At 40.2% G+C, this 20,888-nt stretch overlaps 1 protein-coding gene across 1 annotated transcript; it reads right to left on the bottom strand.

The window, feature by feature from the left end:
- Positions 1 to 1,284: 1,284 nt before the first annotated feature.
- ADH5 (alcohol dehydrogenase 5 (class III), chi polypeptide) lies at positions 1,285 to 17,531 on the bottom strand. The gene is made up of 9 exons (XM_047855769.1): positions 17,389 to 17,531; positions 12,074 to 12,175; positions 10,336 to 10,477; positions 9,733 to 9,820; positions 5,855 to 6,074; positions 5,443 to 5,703; positions 4,644 to 4,779; positions 1,906 to 2,044; positions 1,285 to 1,596 (listed from the first exon to the last, which is right to left on the bottom strand). Exons 1-9 carry the CDS (start codon positions 17,398 to 17,400, stop codon positions 1,572 to 1,574), a joined length of 1,125 nt encoding a protein of 374 aa, XP_047711725.1. The 5' UTR covers positions 17,401 to 17,531; the 3' UTR covers positions 1,285 to 1,571.
- Positions 17,532 to 20,888: the final 3,357 nt, after the last annotated feature.

Below are 20,888 nucleotides of genomic sequence, written 5' to 3'. Positions count from 1 at the left end.
ATAGAAACAGCTTTGGAAATAGCGTTAGGCCATCATTTGGGCAGCAGATAAATTATGGTAGTTCATATAAGTGAATACTAATGCACAGTATTAAAATTAGTGAGTGAGAGCATCACATGGATTAATCACAATGAGTAAAAAATGAAAGCTGCAGAATAGGACAGTTATCAGGTTTTCAATGCTGTAGAGACAGTTAATGGATACATATATTAAGTGTGACAACATGTATGAGTGAAAAACACCAAATTCCGGGTGGTGAGGAAAGGAGGTAAACAGGTATTTCACAAAAAACTTCTGGAGACGAAAGGCAAGGTGGTGGTCTAGAAATGGTAAAATGTTAAGATTTGAAAAAGCAGCTGGGAACTTTGCAATTCAGTATGTATTTTTCCTATGCTTGAGAGAATTCATAGAGCCACCACCTACACACATACACCTACTTAAGCACAGAGGGTAGCTTCGTCAATGATGTTTAGTGCCCACTGTGGGCCAGATGCCATACTAGGAATTGTGGGGGGGTGGGTCTCTTAAGTTTGAACAAGACATGGTTATCTGTTCTCAAGAATGTAATCTCACAGAGACAGCCCTGGGTTCTCATGAACTTTGCCACTGATGGTGAGGGAAATGTTATTTTTTATTTTTTAAATGTTTAGTTTTGAGAGAGGGAGAGTGAGGGAGGGGCATAGAGAAAGGGAGACACAGAATCCGAAACAGGCTCCAGGCTCTGAGCTGTCAGCACAGAGCCTGGCTTGAACTCACCAACAGTGAGATCATGAGCTCAGCTGAAGTCGGATGCTTAACCGACTGAGCCACCCAGGTGCCCCGAGAAATGTTCTTTAGTAAACGGGCCAGAGACTGTTAAAAGTTAAACACAAGTTACCGAGGATGGAAGAAGGCAAGGTTAAGATATTCACCACTGCCCTGTTTCCTCTGGCTTTCCTTTATTTATTTATTTATTTTATTTTTTTCTCTGGCTTTTTTTTTTTAAAATTTTTTTAATGTTTATTTATTTTTGCGACAGAGAGAGACAGAGCATGAATGGGGGAGGGTCAGAGAGAGAGGGAGACACAGAATCTGAAACAGGCTCCAGGCTCTTAGCGGTCAGCACAGAGCCCGACGTGGGGCTCGAACTCACGGACCGCGAGATCATGACCTGAGCCGAAGTCGGATGCTTAACCGACTGAGCCACCCAGGCGCCCCTCTGGCTTTCCTTTAAAGAATGAAGACAATAAGTACAGGAACCATGAGAATGAATTCAGCATAAAACAGAGATCACAACTTCACACATATGCAGAAATTACTTTTATTATGTTAGACTATTTCTTAATAAGCTAGCAATTATTCATGTGAAGGAGAGTTCAGAAAGCTAATTTAGGACTGTTATCAGCTTTGTCCTTGATTAGAGATGTATGAATTATACACAAAATATCACTCCCTAGAATAGGTTACTCTAGAAGTAGTAGTAGAGAAGGTCTAAGAGACTGATCGTGGAAGAGCTTCTCCCTGCTTGTCTGGTTGTTCCAGTTGGACCACAAGATTTAGGTGAAAGGATGGACATATTTTCTCTGTTGAATTTAAAGTTTTACAACAGTTCGAATGCTGTAAGAGAAGGAAGCAATAAACAGTTTTCAGTGATATCTTTTTTTTTAATGTTTATTTTTGAGAGAGAGAGAGAGAGAGAGGAGGGGCACAGAGGATCCAAAGTGGACTCTGTGGTAACAGCAAATGTGGGGCTCAAACTCCCAAACCATGAGATCATGATCTGAGCCAAAGTCAAGACGCTTTGACTGAGCCACCCAGGTGCCCCTAAATGATATCTTTTAAGACCACTAAAAGTATTTTTTTTACCCTTCTCCATAAACCCCAAGTCATTACATTTTATAATATATAGCTAACGAGGAAGCTTACCTCTTTCCTGCATGCATCAGTTCAAAGGCTTCATTAATTTGGTCAAAAGGCAGATTGTGAGTCACAAATTCATCAACTTTTATCTTTTTGGACATATATTCGGATACTAACTTTGGAACACTTTCCACACTCTTCCATCCTAAAAGAAATCACACATGTATTAATTCTTCCAACAAATCTTTGCAGTATGCTTATTACTTAGTGGGTGACAGACATTTAAGAGAATAAATTTTTGGAGCTAGAATGTATTATGTTAAATGAAATAAGTCAATCAGAGAAAGACAAATATCATATGATTTCACTCATATGTGGAATTTAAGAAACAAAACAGATGAACATTCGGGAAGAAGGAGGGAAAAAGAGAGGGAAACAAACCACAAGAGACTCTTAACCACACAGAACAAACTGAAGGTGGAGGGATCTGGGTGGGAGATGGACTAGATGGTTAGTGGATACTGAGGAGGGACTTGTGATGAATGCTGGGTGTTGTATCTAAGTGATGAATCGCTAAATTCTATTCCTGAAACCAATACTGCACTGTATGTTAACTAAAATTTAAATTAAAAAGAAAAAAAACCCCCTGATTTTCTCATCAATTAAAGAGGACTGAAAAACTTCAAAATTAGCATACAGAGAAAGAAGAATTTAATGTACATCTTTAGTTAAAAAAAACAGTAAATGCCTTTTGAGTATTTTCCTTTTTCTGTGTTAAGATTTACTAAAATCTCATTAAGGTTTTAGCCAAGTGAGACTTCTAAGATACCAGGATAGAACTCTGAAGTCTTAGAACAAACTTATTTGGCTCCACAACAGCAAAGATTCTATAATGATGACATTTAAGGAAGAACAAACCTGACGTAATACAGGACTTTTATTTCTTTGGTTTTAAAGCCTTTTTTTTTTTTTTTTAAAGTTTATTTATTCATTTGAGAGACAGAGAGAGAGAGAAAGAGTGAGCTTGAGTGGGGAAGGGGCAGAGAGAGGGAGAGAGGGAATTCCGAGCAGGCTCCTCACTGTCAGCACAGAACCCGATGAAGGGCTTGAACTCACGAGTCGTGAGATCACGACCTGAGCAGAAACCAAGAGCCGGATGCTTAACCAACCGAGCCACCCAGGCACCTCTTATTTCTTTGGTTTTAAATTCAACAATGAAATTAGGGATAGCATCTCACACCAGAAACCGTGAAACTGAAAACAAAAGTGGGAAATTCTTAGCTATGTAAGATTTTAAACAAAATTGGTGCTTCGATCTTTCACTTGTACTGAAAGAAGCAATAAATCAACAAAGACACCTTCCCACCTTTTACACCAGGGACACTTTGTAGCTCATTTCAAACCTCTTTTGAGCCTTTTCCAAATCTGCCTCCTTATATCTTCTATTAATTATTTTTCTCTTACAAATCATAGGGCTTTTCCTTTCTACTTTTTTTAAAAAAAGTATTATTTATTTAAGTATGCTCCATGACCAATGTGGGGCTTGAACTCACAAGCCCAAGAGTCACATACACTACCAACTGAACTAGCCAGGTGCCCCCTTCTTTAAATCCCCTGGTAACAGAGACAAGTACAGCCACCTCTATTTGTTAGACCAAAACTTCTATTTACATCTGTCGGTCATATTTTAACAACACCCATCACACCCCAATACTCCAGCTTCTTTCCCAACTAGCATGTGCTGGGGTGATGAGGCTTCAGTGAGAGGTTATGATCAACCCCCTGGCTCAGTCTTCCAGGCTTAAAATGTCCTTTTAAATACAGCTAAGGACCTGAGAGGATGTGTGGCTTTAAAAGTCTGTTCTGATATACTCAAGTGAGGCGTACAGCTCGTTGGAAAGGGGAGGTTAGTCTGCATGACAATTTTTATGGTGAATTCTATAGTATAAAGGCAGAAACTTCGGCCAACCCCCCTCATACCCTCTTGGTCTTTTCCTCTGGCCTTGAAAAAAACTGGCATGATAGGGGATCTTAAACAACACCTTGTTAAGTTCAGATTATTGAAAATTCACGCTAAGTGATTTTTTTCCCTAAGAGGATGGCGAGAAATATACTTTTTTAAAAAACCTACAAAAACTTTAGATTTCATTCATTCACACTTGTTGGAATATACAGGCATGATCTGTGCCTCCTAGGTGAGCAACTAGCAAAACAGATGGAAACTGTTTCTCAGCATTCTATCAGTAGTTAGGCAACCCCAAACCACCATGCGTTTTTTAGGATCACAAAAGGGGAAAAATGATCAGTCTGGCAGCTTTTCATTTCTGTTATAAAGTTTTGTCTAATACAGTATTTTCAGTTGAAGACTTTGTATTTGTTACTACTGAAATCAGTACTATTTAGACAAGAGGTATTATTACATCCAGCGACAACCAGACACTCTGGAAAAATGAGCACAAATGCCGATAACCTCTTTAAGTCCATAACATGAGTGTGGCTGACAATGCTGTTTGTATCCCTGGAACCTACTTCTAACTTCTGCCCTAACCCCCAACTATTTCCTCATTAACAGGATACTGATTTTTTGTGTGTAAAAAGCGGGTCTCCTGCTTCAGAGGAAGTTGAGTATCTCCCCAGCCCCAGGGGTAAATACTGACTGAATGTGAAGCCCTCCTATTAAAATAGCTGTTCAACAACTTGATGAAGGTAGCCCATGAAAATTCTTAAAACGAAAAATCAGCCTGGGATTAAAATTCTGCCGATGGAAATGACAAAAGAGAAAATGTGCTCACCCATTAACTTACCTCCAAAGGCAGTGCCTTTCCACGTGCGGCCTGTTACCAGCTGAAACGGGCGAGTGGCAATCTCTTCACCTGAAGCAGCTACTCCAACCACCACGCTGACTCCCCAGCCTTTGTGGCAGGCCTCTAGCGCTGCTCTCTGCAGGAAAGAGCGGACCAAATCACAGGAGTCAGTGCGTTGTGCCGGCCATCTCTGCTTCCCCAGTAAGTAACTTTTGGGGGAAGGGTGGCGGCACAGAGCTTTTTTTTTTTAAAAAAAAAAAAAAAATGACAACAAAAAGATCAAACTGAATATTTAGTCAATGTAATTTTATTCAAGTTTTAATAAGATAATTACCAAATGTATTAATCTGGCTAAATACTAACACAAAATGAAAGAATTTAAAGCTTTTATTTCCCGTCGTTTATAAAAGTAAATCCTAGTTAAAAATTCTAAAGACTTTAATAAAGGAAGCAAGGTGGAGAATAGTACTATTTTGCGGAGGACTGACTTTATGTCAAGTAGGCGCATTTTGCACCTGAGGAAACTGAGGTGTAGAGAAGCTGTTGCTCAAGGTTAGTGAAGCGGATATACAGTTGACCCTTGAAAAACACACAAGGGGTGGGAAGCTGACCCCCTGCCCAGTCGAAAAGTCACATTAACTTTTTGACTCCCCCAAATTTAACTAATAGCCTTCTGCTGACTGGGAGACTTACCAGCAATATAAACAGTTGATTACCAGCTATTCTGTATATGTATTTCATACTCTATTCTTACAATAAAGTAAGCTAGAGAAAAAAAAGGAATGAAGCTAAAACTTACCATGACTTTCACGTTACCAATGCACTCAAAGGAGTAGTCCACTCCCCCGTCAGTCATTTCAACGAGCACTTCCTGGATGGGTTTACTGAAGTCTTGGGGGTTAATACATTCAGAGGCTCCAAACTCCTTGGCCCGTGCGAATTTATCTTTATTGATGTCCACACCAATGATCCGGGATGCACCAGCCACCTTACAGCCCATGATAACCGCCAATCCAACTCCTCCTAGGCCAAAGACGGCACAAGTAGAGCCAGGCTCCACCTAATAGTAAACATAGTTTGTAAGGCACTCATTGCACGAGAGTCAAGGAAATCACTAGGTTCCTAACACACTGGGCCAATTTCACTATTCCAGCAAAGCTCCACTGTATCAAACTAGAAGGCGGAAGCTAAAACCCGGGCCAATCTCTTACCTTGGCAGTGTTCACAGCAGCACCATAACCAGTTGAAATTCCACAACCCAGAAGGCAGACTTTATCCAAAGGTGCTAAAGGATCAATTTTAGCAACAGAGATATCAGCCACAACTGTATATTCCGAAAATGTGCTGGTTCCCATGTAATGTAAAATTGTCTTTCCTTTGCAAGTAAATCTGCTAGTACCATCTGGCATTAATCCTTTCCCTTGAGTAACTCTAAAGAAAATAAAAAAGGAGAAAGGCAGGGTAAAATCAGGTTTTTCAAAACCCATAGGAAAAAAAAGTTTTAAATATGACAGGTAGACAAGAAAGTGTGCTAAGCCCCAAAGTCAGATTTCTACTGTATTTATTAATAATTTACCACCTTTCAGCAATGCCTTATTAGAAAACCTTACAAAAGACTTATAATCCTACATATCTTTTCCAACATTCAATATCCTTCTGGATCTTGTTGTCAGGGTATTGAGATAAAATTTAACAGATACAACTTATGGATTAGATGAAATAATTTGAAAATTCCGTCACCGGCGCGCCTGGGTGGCTCAGTCAGTTAAATGTCGGACTCTTGATTTTGGCTTAGGTCATGATCTCACAATATGTGAGTTGAAGCCCCGTGTGAGGCTCTCTGCACCTTCTCTGTGTGCTCTCTCAAAACAAACATTAAAAAAAAAAAATTCCATGAAAAAACTATGAGTAAATATAACTTCTTAGAGCATACAGCCCAAACCAGAATCTACACAGAGATTATGAGCAATTATGCAGATTAGGTGATGCAAATAGCCAAACTGGCTGATTTAGATCTTTCAGGAGGCTTTGTTAAAAGGCTAACAATCCTCAAGGATTCAGGTTATCTCTTCTTTCTCTGTAACTTTGTTGCCTGTGTAGTTGGTAACACTAATAAAAGATAAAGGAAAAGAAAAAAGCTCACAAAAGCAACTGGTATGATAAATAGTATCAAAAATTGTTTTTGATATTCTAAGTAAGTAATGTAATGTCTTGCTTACGAGTACAGGTCCTAAAGTCAGACACACTTGGGTCAAATCCTGTGTGATCGTGGGCCAGTTAATTAACCTCTGTGGCTTAGTTTCCTCACTAAAAAATGGAGAAACAATCATATCTCAGATTGCTATAAAATCAAATGAGGTGTTATGGAAGGCATTAACATTGTGCCTGGCACAGAGTGCTTATTAAATATTATTTTTCAAAATAATGCACTATAATTTGATGTTCGTTCTTAGGCTAATCCTTTGGAATAAACAAATACACACATGAAAATAGATTGCTTCTAGACTCAAGAGTAAAATACATTTCCTTTGAGAAAAAAATATGACCAGAAACAAAAAACAAATCTGTGACAAAGCTCTACCACAGATAACTGTTGTATCTTTAAGAGCAACTTAAGTTTGTTCACCCTTCCTTAGTGCAAGAAATCACTTCTATCTCAGAGGAGTTTCTTGAACAAAAGGTGATGTGGGATACATTTCATGTTCTGAGAGGACTTGTCCCTCTGAAAGGCTACAGGCAGCCACAAAAAGGCCAATACCATTATTATACTTGATGTGTCCCAAGTTGTTAGACTGCGTTTGAAATTACCTTTCAAAATGAGATTTTGGTTCTAGCTTTGCCAAAATTAACTGGACTTATGTTATATAGTGAATGACATCTTGTTTCCCAAAAATAGAATTTTGTCAACGGCACTAGAAAACAAATTCAAGAACACACGATCTTTTATGTATGACCCAATCTTCTAAGTCATGGACCCAGCTCTAATGTGTGTGTGGGGGTGTGTTCCCTTCTATGTAACATAAAGCAATTCTTGGACACCAGCAAGGTGTCTGGCAATTCAACTCAATTCTGACACTAGCCACCTGGAGACAGCATCAGATCCCACAGGTTAAGGACTCAGTCCTAGAAGACTGCCCCCTACCTTTCACTTCAGATGTCAGTCAGCTGCAAGGCCGAAACTGTTACCAGTGCTTCTGACCCCAATGGCTACAGATTGGAGGTTCCAAAGATTTTCTTCCTCAGGTTCTTTTAATGTCCTAGAATGGCTCGCAGAACTCATGGAAACACCTATGTTATTATTTTTAAAAGTTTATTTATTCATTTTGAGAGCGAGTGAGAGCATGGGAGGTGGAAAAAGAGAGAGAGAGAATCCCAAGCAGGCTCCATGCTGTTAGTGCAGAGCCTGATGCAGGGTTTGAACTCACAAAATGTGAGATCATGACCTGAGCCGAAATCAGGAGCTGGAGGTTTAACTGACTGAGCCACACAGATGCCAGTTTTTATTTACTTATTTAATTTTAGAGACAAAGAGCGAGCACAAGCGAGGGACAGAGGGAGGGTGAGAGAATCTTAAGCAGGCTCCACACCCAGCACAGAGCCCCAGTGCAGGGCTTGATCCCATGACCCCAGGATCATGACCTGAGCTGAAATCAAGAGTTGGACGCTCAACTGAGTCACCCAGGTGCTCTTTAAGTTATTGAAGGATACGATAAAGGATATGAATCAACAGCTAGATGAAGAGACGCGTAAGATAAAGTATGGGGAAAGGCTGAGGAGTTTCCATGCCCTCTCCAGGTATGTCACTCTCCTCAATCTACACGTGTTCACCAGCCCCAAAGCTCTCTGAACCCAGTCCTTTTGGGATTTTATGAAAGCTTCATTATAGCCATGACTGACTAAGTCACTGGCCATTGATTGATTCAACTTCCACGCCTCCTTTTCCTTACCAAAGGTCAGGCCACCCCTAGGTTACCTAAGGGCTTTCCAAAAGTCTCCTTCATTAACATAACAAAGGCACTTTTACAGCCCACATCACAGGAAATTCTACTAAATTTTAATAGCTATGAGCCAGAAACCATGGCAGAAGACCCCAATACATATGAGAAATATGTATCTGGTTATCTGAATGAAATCACAGTATTGCATCCAGCAATTCCAATCCTAGGAAAATACCCAAGAGAAAGTAGTCACATATTCACTAAGAGCTATGAATAGGAATGTTCACAGCAGCATGAATCACAACAGCCCCAAACATTTGAGCAACTTAAATGTCCATCAGCAGGGGAATGGATAGAGATAAATGGATGTATATTTGGAATGACAGAAAAGAGGTGATTCACAGAGCAACTTAAACACATTTCACAGACATTATGAGGAAACCAAACAAAAGAGCACACAGTATGTGGTTCTATTTATATGAAGTCTGTAGTGAAAGAAATCAGAAGAGTGGTTCCCTTTGAGAGAGGCACTGAAGCGCAAGGGATATGAATGACTTTGTAGGGTGCTGGAATGGTTCTCTACGTTGATCTGGGTGGTTATAACCATTAGGTGTGTATATACATAACAATTCATTGAGCTGTACACTTAAGGTTTATAGTACTTTATTACATGTGTTTTACCTCAGTAAAAAGGGGAATACAACATCTTAAATTGCCTCAAAGAAATAGTTAAGTGCTGCTACCTTATTACAATAAACTACCTTTTCTGTGTCTAGGGGTTAAGTTATCTCTTGTAGTCTTCCTAGTAACCTTATGGGTTTCACTACTTTGATTTCATGGACAATAAAATGGCTCATAAAAATGCTTCTATTTAATTTCCTAAGCATGTCCCTCCTTAATATACGTTTTGGCAAGTTTAGACGAATGTTATGGAAGAAGAATGGGTTCAGAAAATTCTGTTTTATCTAATAGCTGATGATATTGGGCACACCACTTAATTTGAATCTTCATTTTTTCATCTATGAAAACGGGGATACCAATGATAGTGAGGCTGCCATAAAGCTGGAATGAAATAATTCATGGAGAATGCTCTGTATAGACTGCCACACAATTACTTATTATCTTAAGGACCAAATAACAAAGATACTAACCTTATCTTCTGGCAAAGGTTTGTCTTAGGGTTTAGACAAAATTTGCATTCTCCACACTGTGGGATGTAGAGCGGGATGACAGTATCGCCTGGGAAACAAATGCAAAGACATTATTCTGAATAGGTGACATCTGTCTCTAAATGGATACGTCAGCCTCTGCAAATCCCCACTCCTCATGTGGCTTTGCAAGGTTAACTTCAACTCAGAACTTTACCTACACAACATCATTCAGACACTGCCTGACTATGCAAAAAACACAAGTTTCAAAATTTTTATTGAGAAAAAGCTCTTAAACTGTACTTGGAGAACAAGGTCATGGGCTTTAAAATACTGACTCACCGATGAATCTTTAAAAATTCTTGTTTAATTGGTCCAAACTGGCTTTGGAAATATACTTAAATAGTTTCAGATGACAGTAGCTTGCAAAATCAGAAAGAAAAAAAACTCTCAAATATTTGTGCTTCCTAGATAAGGAATAAAATTCTTCCTGAAAAATGACTCAGGTGATAACTTGTTCGTGAAAGAAACAATGCATAAAAATAATTTCCTTGTAGAAATAAATTGAAATTATAAAATTAAGAGTGGTTCAGATATCCTCCTTACCTGCCTTCAGGGTAGTAACTCCTTCGCCAACACTTTCCACAATCCCAGCCCCTTCATGTCCCAAGATCACTGGAAAACTCCCCTCAGGATCAGCCCCACTCAGGGTATAGGCATCGGTGTGGCAAACTGCAGTGGCGATAATCTAGCAGATCAAGAGCATTTAAGGGTGTTTGCTTGCAATCCAGAGAGATACAGGTCAAAGGAAAGGCATTTTCAATACCACATTTCATTGATTCTAAGATACATTTGTTTCATATTTTAATCTTTAAAATCAGCAAGTGTTTACAATCTATGGTATCTTAACAATTGGAATTGGCAGCATTTTTTTAAGTGATACATAAAAGTAATGGTGTGTTTATATGCAAAGACACATGGTACATCTATCCCTTTTCAGTGCATGCTAGCAAAAGAAGGTGAACAAGGTGATTTTATGGGCACTGTGCCTACAGGTGTGGAGAGAACATGACCTGTGTACAAAGTGGGAGGAGTCCATTTCACTGCTGGGATCCTTGTGACTGTTGACAAATGTGACTCCTAAGAAGGTATGGACTACTGCGGAAATATGCCTGCCTGCTTATTAGGGCCAAAATTCAGAGCTTTTAGTGAAACCAACTCCCTTTTTAGCAGCCACACACAATTACTACTTAAACAGCCTTTTATTCTTATCTGGCTTTTAAGTAGGTTATCTTTCCAAACCATTTAACGCACAGAAAGGAAGTCTTGGAGTGTTTATATTTATGCTTCTTTGTCTCTCACCCATGTACCTGCTTACAAGGTAACATTCTTTGCCATTTGTTTTGTTTCCCAGGGAAGCCAGTGCGCCCCAAACAGCTCATCTTAGTATATCCCAGGACACATTTTCTTTTTCAGTAGCAAAATCACAATCAGGTTCATTTCTGAACTTAAAGAAAAACATATAAACTGTCATAAGTCTGGGTTGCAAAAGATCTTAAGAAATTATTTGGCCCTGGGCTCTGCAACCTGCTATTTGATCCCTGGGAGCATGAGCATTTGTTTGGAGGTAGGATGGGGAAAGGATACTCTAATTCACAGCAAAAAAGAGCTTATTTTTTCTAGGATGTTAGTTTCATTCAATGGTTACTACTTTAAAGTATTAATTTTACATCAAAACAAGTGTAGAATGCTATAAATATCCAGTTGGCTGCCTTGTGCAATGCTGTTCTCTCCAAGGGTAACTTCATTTCTCTGACACAGCAGAGGCTGAGAAGCACTAGACTAATGAATCCCCTGAACCCTGCTCTTGCCTGCAAGGGTCAGTACATTTTAAAGCTCTCCAGGCAAGCGGACTTCACTTGCTTGTTGCTCCGATCAAATCAGGAACCTCTTCCCAAATCTTATTTGAAACCTCCGCTAACAAAACTGAAGACCATTTCTTCTTTTGTTTCTAATGTGTCATCATACATTTTAAATTATGGGCTTGGCAGAAAGGGGGAGCATCCTATAAAGTCATCTTAAACACAGGCTACAGAAGAAAGAATGGTTATCCAGTGATCCATGGGGAAGGCTGCTTAGCTCACCATCACAAGCTAAAAAGAGGGACAGGAGTGCTGCAAAAGTGAAGCAGGTAAAGTAAGAGGAGGATGTTGTGACTCCCAGGTTGGAGGACTTTCAATACTTTCTCTTTAACGCTGTCCTTGGGGATTTATCCACAGAGGATTCATCTATCCAGAGACCTCATTGTAAGTCTCCTTTTCCAGTGCCCTCAATATATCATTACCTTGATTCGCACTTCATGAGCCTTTGGGGGTGCCACCTCTACCTCCTCTATAGAGAGAGGTTTTCCTGCTTCCCAGGCAACTGCAGCCTTGCACTTGATAACCTGAGATGAGGGAAAAAAGAGAGCAAGTTGTTTATCCTCCTGCACTAATAATCAATTACTTATTTAGATCCTGACTACTAATCTTAGAAAATATATCGCAGAATCACAAAAACCATAACCTCTAAGTGATATGGAGAATCATTTTGCATGTTTTTAAGATTATTATTGTTTAAAATCATTATTTTTTTTTTTTGAGAGAGACATGGAGAGAAAGTGTGCGTGAGCAGGGGAGGGGCAGAGAGAGAGGGAGAGCGAGAATCTCAAGCAGGCTCCACACTCTCAGTGCAGAGCCTGATGTGGGGCTTGAACCTACCAAACATTAGATCATGACCTGAGCCAAAGTCAAGAGTCGGATGCTTAACCAACTGAGCCAACCCAGGCACCCCTTGCATGTTTTTAGATTTCATATAAGTAATGTTCACTAAAAAAATTTAATTCAGATGACTACATGGTCAGCTGTAAAAGCCTCTTTTGGTTAAGTTTTATTAGTCAAATATTTAACGATCTTCTAGGAATACGTTAAAAATACGGGTTCTGGGGGCACCTGGGTGGCTCAGTCGGGTGAGTGTACAACTTTAGCTCAGGTCATGGTTTCGTGGTTTGTGGGTTCGAGCCCTGTGTCTGGCTCTGTGCTGACAGCTCAGAGCCTGGAGCCTGCTTCGGATTCTGTGTCTCCCTCTCTTCCCCTCCCCCCCACTTGTGCTCTGTCTCTAAATAATAAATAAATATTTAAAAAAGTTAAAAGCAATACAGGTTCCAGAGCATCTAGGTGCCTCGGTCGGATAAGTGTCAGACACTTGATTTTGGCTCAGGTCATGATCTCATGGTTCCTGAGTTTGAGCCCCATGTCAAGCAGACAGCACGGAGCCTGCTTGGGATTCTTGCTCTCCCTCTCTCTCTCAAAATAAATACTTTAAAAAAAAATACAGGTTCTAGGACAATCTGATTCAGTAGGTCTGCCATAGGATCCAAGGAATCTGAATGCTTAACACGTACCCTATGGTATTCCTTTACTAAAGCTGGTTTAAGTTAACACTGGTTTAGTGCAAAACTGCAAGGTGGGAAGGAGCATAAGGAGGATCAGAATGGGAGAATTTTAAAACACTATATTTAGGGGCACCTGGGTGGTTCAGTCGGTTAAGCATCTGACTCCCTGATGTCTGCTCAGGTCACGATTCCATGGTTCGTGGCATTGAGTCCCATGTCAGGTTCTGTGCTGACAGTGTGGAGCCTGCTTGGTATTCTCACTCTCCCTCCCTCTCTCTCTGTCCCCTTCCCTACTCACATTTTTTCTCTCAAAATAAATAAACTTAAAAAATTACTGTATCTACCCCTTTTAACTGTGCTATATAATACAACTGCCACTTGCCATGTGTGCCTTTCAAGCTGAACTGATATAAACTGTAAGTGTAAAAGATACGCAGATTATTGGGGCGCCTGGGTGGCGCAGTCGGTTAAGCGTCCGACTTCAGCCAGGTCACGATCTCGCGGTCCGTGAGTTTGAGCCCTGCATCGGGCTCTGTGCTGACTGCTCAGAGCCCAGAGCCTGTTTCAGATTCTGTGTCTCCCTCTCTCTCTGCCCCTCCCCCGTTCATGCCCTGTCTCTCTCTGTCCCAAAAATAAATAAACGTTGAAAAAAAAAAATTAAAAAAAAAAAAAAAGATACGCAGATTATGAAGACATAGTAAAAAAAAAAAAGTAAAAGTATTTCAATACTTAAAAAGTATTAATTACATGTCAAGGCAGTAATTTGAACACAGTAATTCCTCTTTATCTGTAAAGGATACATTCTCAGACTCCCGTGGATGTCTGAAACTATATATACTATGTTTTTCCTATGCAAACGTATCTATGATAAAGTTTAATTTATAAATCAGGAACAGTAAGAAATTAACAGAATTATATTGTAGTAAGTTATGTGAATAGTCTCTCTCTCAAAATCTTATCGCACTATATGTATGTACTCCTCCTCCTTGTGCTGATGTGAGATGATAAAATGCCTACCTGGTGAGATGAAGTGAAGTGAGTGAGGTAGGCATTGTGATGTAGTGTTAGGCTACTAATGACCTTCTGACAATAGGTCAGAAGGAAGATTACCTGCTTCTGAACTGCAAATGACTGCAGGTAACAGAACCCATGGAAAGTGAAACTGCGGATAAGGGGTGGGGGGAATACTGTATAATGGATTAAATTTTAATCAATTTTATTTTTTATTATTCATTTTTTTTTTTCTGAAATTTATTGACAAGTTGGTTTCCATACAACACCCAGTGCTCATCCCAAAAGGTGCCCTCCTCAATACCCATCACCCACCCTCTCCTCCCTCCCACCCCCCATCAACCCCCAGTTTGTTCTCAGTTTTCTTTTTTTTTTTTTTTTATGAAATTTATTGACAAATTGGTTTCCATACAACACCCAGTGCTCATCCCAAAAGGTGCCCTCCTCAATACCCATCACCCACCCTCTCCTCCCTCCCACCCCCCATCAACCCTCAGTTTGTTCTCAGTTTTTAACAGTCTCTTATGCTTTGGCTCTCTCCCATTCTAACCTCTTTTTTTTTTTTTTTTTCCTTCCCCTCCCCCATGGGTTCCTGTTCAGTTTCTCAGGATCCACATAAGAGTGAAACCATATGGTATCTGTCTTTCTCTGTATGGCTTATTTCACTTAGCATCACACTCTCCAGTTCCATCCACGTTGCTACAAAAGGCCATATTTCATTTTTTCTCATTGCCACGTAATATTCCATTGTGTATATAAACCACAATTTCTTTATCCATTCATCAGTTGATGGACATATTATTCATTTTTTAACCCAATTTTAATGTGGCTACTAGAAAAAAAATTCCAAGCTAATTAGCTAGAAATGCTAACTTCAAGCATAGCATTGACTTAGAAATTCTAGTCAGTACTAGAATTTAGTACTAGGCCTCCTTTACTAGAGCATCAGGTGTAATGAGGAAAGGTAAAAAAAAATTTTTTGAAGCATAGTTAATATACAATATTGTATTAGTTTCAGGTGGACAACATAGCAATCTGATATTTATATACATTAAGAAATGATCACCATGATAGGTCTAGTTATCATCTGTCCACCATACAGTTATTACTATATTATTGACTTTATTCTCTATGTTGTACTTTATACCCCCATGACATCTTTATTTTATATCTGCGAGTTTGACCTCTTAATCCCTGTCACCTATTTTGCATTCCCCCCACCCCCAAAAGTTTTGAGCAGTTCACAAAATGCTTATGAAACATGTTGACAGAATAAAGGATGCAAACTGCGGGGTTTATAGGAGACAGACTTGAAAGTCAACACTTACAAAAAGGGTAAGTTAAAGGGAGAGGCACAAAGTGGAGAAAGAGTGTTGTTAACTTTCATTGGTGGGTTTGAAAAAACTTCACTTTTAACTAGGATACCCAAGGATGAGAAAAAGTTAGTTACAAATCATAGTAATTAAACACCTACAAATATAAAAAGCTATTGTGAGGAGTAAATGAAAATGAATAAAAACTCACTAATATAGTGCTTGGCATAGTGTAGCTTTGCAGAAACAAATAGTGTTTATTAAACTAGAATAAAGAGTGGAGGAAAGCAGAGTTGAACTATATAGAGAGCTGAGTGGCTTGTGTAAATTGGTGAGGCTGGAAATTATTATTTTTAAAATTAAAGGGTAGATACTAAATCTTATGGTAAAAATATGCAGACATTGCATTAGAACGTTTTCACCTCAACTGACCGTAAATCTCAAAACAAAATCACAAAGGTCAAATTCAAAATAGTCACATATTCTAGAGAATTTAGGCAACAAGAATAAATATAATTCATCCATAATTTTTTTTTTTTTTTTTTTTTTTTAGTGAGGGGGAAGAGGGATACAGAGAATCTTATGCAGGCTCCATGTTCAGTGAAGAAGCCCAATGGGGACTTGATCCCTTGACCCTGGGATCATGACCTGAGCTGAAATCAAGTCAGATGTTCAACTGACTCAGCTACCCAGGTGCCCCTAATTCATCCATAATCTAAGTTCTTTTTAAATTAGAAAAAAATTTTGTTTTAAATTTTATTTATTTTGGGAAAGAGCGCATGAGAAGAGGGGCAAAGAGAGGGGAGAGACAGGATCCCAAGCAGGCTCCATCCTGGCAGCGTGGAGCTACAGGTAGGGCTCAATCCCACCAACGGTGAGATGAGGACCTGAGTCAGATGCTTAACTAGCCATCCAGGTGCCCCAATAATCTAGGTTTTTATACCCCCTTCCCCTATTTTAAGGAATGCTTGAGAAATTTTTTTCCTTTTAATGACAATTCTAAAACAAAGCTCCACCCTAAATCTACTTTGCCCTACTTCAAATACGATCACAGGATAATTTTTCACCTTCTCCAAATAAAGGCACTTCGTTATAAAGAAAAACAACTTGCCAGTTTGTTAAGTATGAAAGATCGTTTAGCGTTTACCATTTCTTTTCAACCTCAACATTTAATGTCATAAATCTTTCTAAAGTTTGCAAAACATTAAAACACTAAGCAACTTTAGCCTGATTATTCACGTTATTCGTGCATTTCTGCCTTTCTTTACTGTCTAAAGTATATTTCAGGAACCTGGAACAGTTCCTTGCAAAGGGACAGGCCTGGCTCACTACCTTAATGTAACCACTAAGGTCGACCAACCTCTTAAATCTCAATTTTTGGTGTGCAAAATGGGGACAATACTCGCAGAAGCGTCACGGTAGGATTAAAAGAGGAAAGTTCTGGTGCCTTAAGTGCTCAAAAATGTTACTACTGAAAGGGACCCAGGAGCCTTCGCCAAATACATTCTTTAGTGGCACCATAATTATTCAATTAACAATTATAGTCATGAAACACAACAACCTAAGAGTTAGGAGCACGGGCTCTGGCTGTAGTTCTGCTACCAGCAAGATGACTCCAGGCAAGTTACTTATTTTTGCAAACGCAAAGCGTGAACGCTCTTAAACCTTTTCTACCGCCCCCCTCCCCACTCGGGCTGCACCAAAAGCCTCGAAACCTTTCAAGTAAGGAGCCCAAAGACTCTTTCCATTCCTTCCCGCAGAGCAGCTTGCCCGAGGCACCGTTTCAGATCCGGCAGCTGATATCAGCCTACCGGCCTAGGCCCCGCGCAGACAAGCGACCGGGTTCCAGCCCATGCTTTCCCTTTCTCCTCTTCCCTGGGCCCGGTCGCGCTGCAAGCCTACCTGGTTCGCCATGTCCTCGGACTCCGGTCAGTGAGGGGTGGACATCCGGGGTGGGGCGCACGGAGCTGGGGATGTGGGCGGGACGTGCGCCCAGCGCAGGGGGGGCGCGGCGTGGGCGGGGCGTGCTCCCAGCGTGGTCGCGCCGCCGCCTGCTCCGGGGGGCGGAGCGTGAATACAGCGTTCGCTAGGCCAGTCTGGCGCGAAGGGCGGTGCCTGAAGTGTGATGCTGCTGGCGTTGTAGCTCGCGCCCACGTGGTGTCGCCTCCAAAGCTGGAGGGTTTTGCGCGAGGCTGGAGGGCGGCGGCTTTGTGGCAGAAACCTGCCGGCTGGATGCAAAACATCTGTGTCAGGAAGGGGTTTTCCCCGTGTAACGTTAGCCCAGGCAGCGTAGATAAAGCTTATGAAGCACACATGTGGAAGGTGAGGGACCAGGAATTTAACTGGAAGCACGTGAGAAAGAGGACTGCACCATTCTGTGCGCCTTCTACACTGTGTGCGCTGTGACTTGAGGGCACGAGTAAGATCGAGCCCTTCAAAGGACTCTCCATTGATGGGAATACTGAGTTGGGAGAAGAATGATTAAAGGGGAGACGAAGGAGGTACCCATTCGGGAAACTTTTAAAGGCACTATTCCAGCTGCTTTTGAAGGGTGAGTAGGATTTTTAGCGGTTGGTAGAACACAGGAAGAAACCTGCAAGGAGTACTAGTGAACGAAAAGCCTCCAGAAAGTTTGATATGGTGTGGTTTAGGAGTGGCCAGAGTGGAGAGAGAGGGAAGAGGGGAATATTTGTTATTTTACTCTTAAACTCTGATTATTGTGGATGCTGAATTATTTTAAGATAGGTCTACCAGACCACTCTTTCTCTGCTTCTCAGTCTTTTTCCTGGCTCTTTCTGCTCAGTCCTAAGGGCTGGTGATCTAAAAAAATTATGTCCAGGGGCGCCGGGGTGGCTCAGTGGGCTAAGCGTCTGACTTCCGCTCAGGTCATGATTTCAGGTTGGTGAGTTCTAGCCCCGCGTTGGGCTCTGTGTACACAGCTTAAAGCCTGGAATCTGCTTCGGAGTCTGTGCCAACCACCCCACCCCCGCCTCTGCCCCTTCCCCGCTCATGCTCTGCTTGTCTCTCTCTCTCAAAAGTAAACATTAAAAACAATTCTGCCTGTTATCTTTCCCTTCACCCTCTCATCTACATCCTGAATTTTAACTTCTTCTAGGTTATGAACAAGGATGGCTGTGGTGAACTCCAGGCTTGGGCATACAACTGCTTACTAGATATGTCTTCATTTGTCATCTTTTCTCCTTAAAGGAACTCTTCTTTCTGTGTCCCCACCATCCACCTACTTGCCCCAGCCAGAAACCTGGAAATCACGACTTCTCCCTGTCCCTGCATTCCTTAGCACCTGCATTCAATCTAGCACCAAACTCAAAATACCTCTCACATTTTGTGTCCCCCGCCCCCCACAACTGTTGCTGCTGCCTTAGTTCAGGGTCTCATTATGTCTTACAGGATTTCTGAAAAAAGCCTCCTATCTGATGTTTTTGTTTTTAGGCCCCTGAATGTAATGCATTTCCAACTAATGCCCCGTTAGTGATCTTTCTGAAACATACATGAATTCATGCCATTTCCTTTCACCTTTTATAGTTTTTGAGTGCTGTGGATTATAAGGAAATAAATGTCATTCGACTATTTAAAAATCTTCAAGGGCTGAGAGAGGGATAAAATCCAGATGCTAGCTGGACCAGTCAGGTTCATACATAACATGTTTCCTGCTTATCTCTACATCCTTATTTTTTGCTATTCCACTACACAGATCTCAAAACAACCTTATGGAACACTTGAATTTTCTTAAGAGGACTGTTCTCTTTTTTGATTCCAGGCATTTGTTGTGATAGAATGTCTGCTTGGAATGTAGCAAGCGTGGTTTTTTTTTTTTTTTTTTTTTTTTTTTTTTTTTTTAGTGAAAGAAAGCTTTTAACAGAGAGTTAATGTTCTTTTCCCAGTTGTTGATATGTTGTCTATCTTTTGGGAAGAAACATTTGCATTTTTGTAGTGCCTTGCTAGTTTGCTAGTTTCTATTCTGGCATGTAAGGAGGTTGAAAGTTGTCACTCCATCCTAACAAGTAAAAAGCTGAACAAATGAGAAATCAAAAACTCTTCTTAGATCTGTCAGAGAATTGAGATCACAGAGCAAGCTAATAACCCCAGAATTGGAGAGTCAAATGGGTGCAGAGAATCACAACTTATTGGAGAAGAAACTTACCTTTGGGAGAACCAGTATTGGCTTTGGAAAATGTGAAGTGTAATTGATGAATTGCTGGTGGCTTAGTGTGGATTAAGTCTGGGAGTTACGCTACAGAGATCTACTCATAGGAGGGTCCTCACACATTTTTGACTTCAGGGGGTGTGCAGGATTTGGCCTGTAAATAGGCTTTAGCTACTAGAGTTGAAACAGGGTCTTGGGCAAGCTGCTCAGTTGGGAAGGAAGGGAAGGAAGTTTTTTTTTTTTTTGGCTCCTTTCTTGAACCTAGTGGAAATGAAAACACAAAAAAATCTGTGGCATATAGAGAAAGCAGTGCTAATAGGCATAGCAGTGCTAATTTATAGCTTTGAATGTATATATTGGAAAAGAAAGATTTAAAATTAATCATCTAACATTCAACATTAGGAAAGTAGGAAAAGAAGAACATGTAAAATCCAAAGTAAGCAGGAGAAAAATAATAAAATTTAGAGTAGAAATTGATGAAATTCAAAACGGGAATCAGTTGAGAAACTCAACTAAACCAAAAGCTGATTCTTTGAATAGATGAAACTGATAAGCCTCTCACCAGGCTAATTAAGAATAAAAGAGGAGCACAAATTACTAACATGAGAAGTGAAAAAGGGACATCACTACACATCCCATGGACATCCAAAGGGCAATAAAGTAATACTGTGAACAACTATATGCCCACAAAATCGATAACCTGGGTAAAATGGACAATTCTTTGAAAGACACAATCTGTTTAAAACTCAAAAAGAAAATGAAGCCATTTGAATAGGCTTATATCTATTAAAGACATTGAATCAGTAATTAATAACCTTCTAAAACAGCACCAGACACAGATGGGTTCACTGGTGAATTCTGCCAACTGTTTAAGGAAGAAAATATGCCAGTTATCTATAACCTCTTCAAGAAGATAGAGGTAGAAGAAGATGGATATTTACTAATTACTTCTTTGAGGCCAGCATTACCCTGATACCAAATTTAGACAAAGCCATTACAAGAAAAAACTACAGACCAATATCATAAACCTAGGTGCAAAAATCCTCAACAAAAGGATATCAAATTGAATCCAACAACTTATACAAAGAGTTATATGGCAATACCATGTGGGATTTGGTTGAGGTATACGAGGCTGGCTCAACATTTGAAAATCCGTTAACATGATCTGTCACCAACAGGCTAAAGAAGAAAAACCATGATCATAACAATAGATGTAGAAAAAGCATCTGAAAAAATC

The sequence above is a fragment of the Prionailurus viverrinus genome, chromosome B1 (genome assembly GCF_022837055.1).
Source record: "Prionailurus viverrinus isolate Anna chromosome B1, UM_Priviv_1.0, whole genome shotgun sequence".
Taxonomy (NCBI): Eukaryota; Metazoa; Chordata; class Mammalia; order Carnivora; family Felidae; genus Prionailurus; species Prionailurus viverrinus.
This window is presented reverse-complemented; position numbering and strand designations above follow the sequence as displayed.

Excerpts from the sequence above, each read along its gene's own strand:
- ADH5 (XM_047855769.1), bottom strand. Across the intron at positions 6,075-9,732 it reads AACCTTTGCCAGAAGATAAG|AGTTACTCAAGGGAAAGGAT; the intron begins GTTAGTATCTTT and ends TATTTTCTTTAG. Across the intron at positions 5,704-5,854 it reads CTGCTGTGAACACTGCCAAG|GTGGAGCCTGGCTCTACTTG; the intron begins GTAAGAGATTGG and ends GTTTACTATTAG.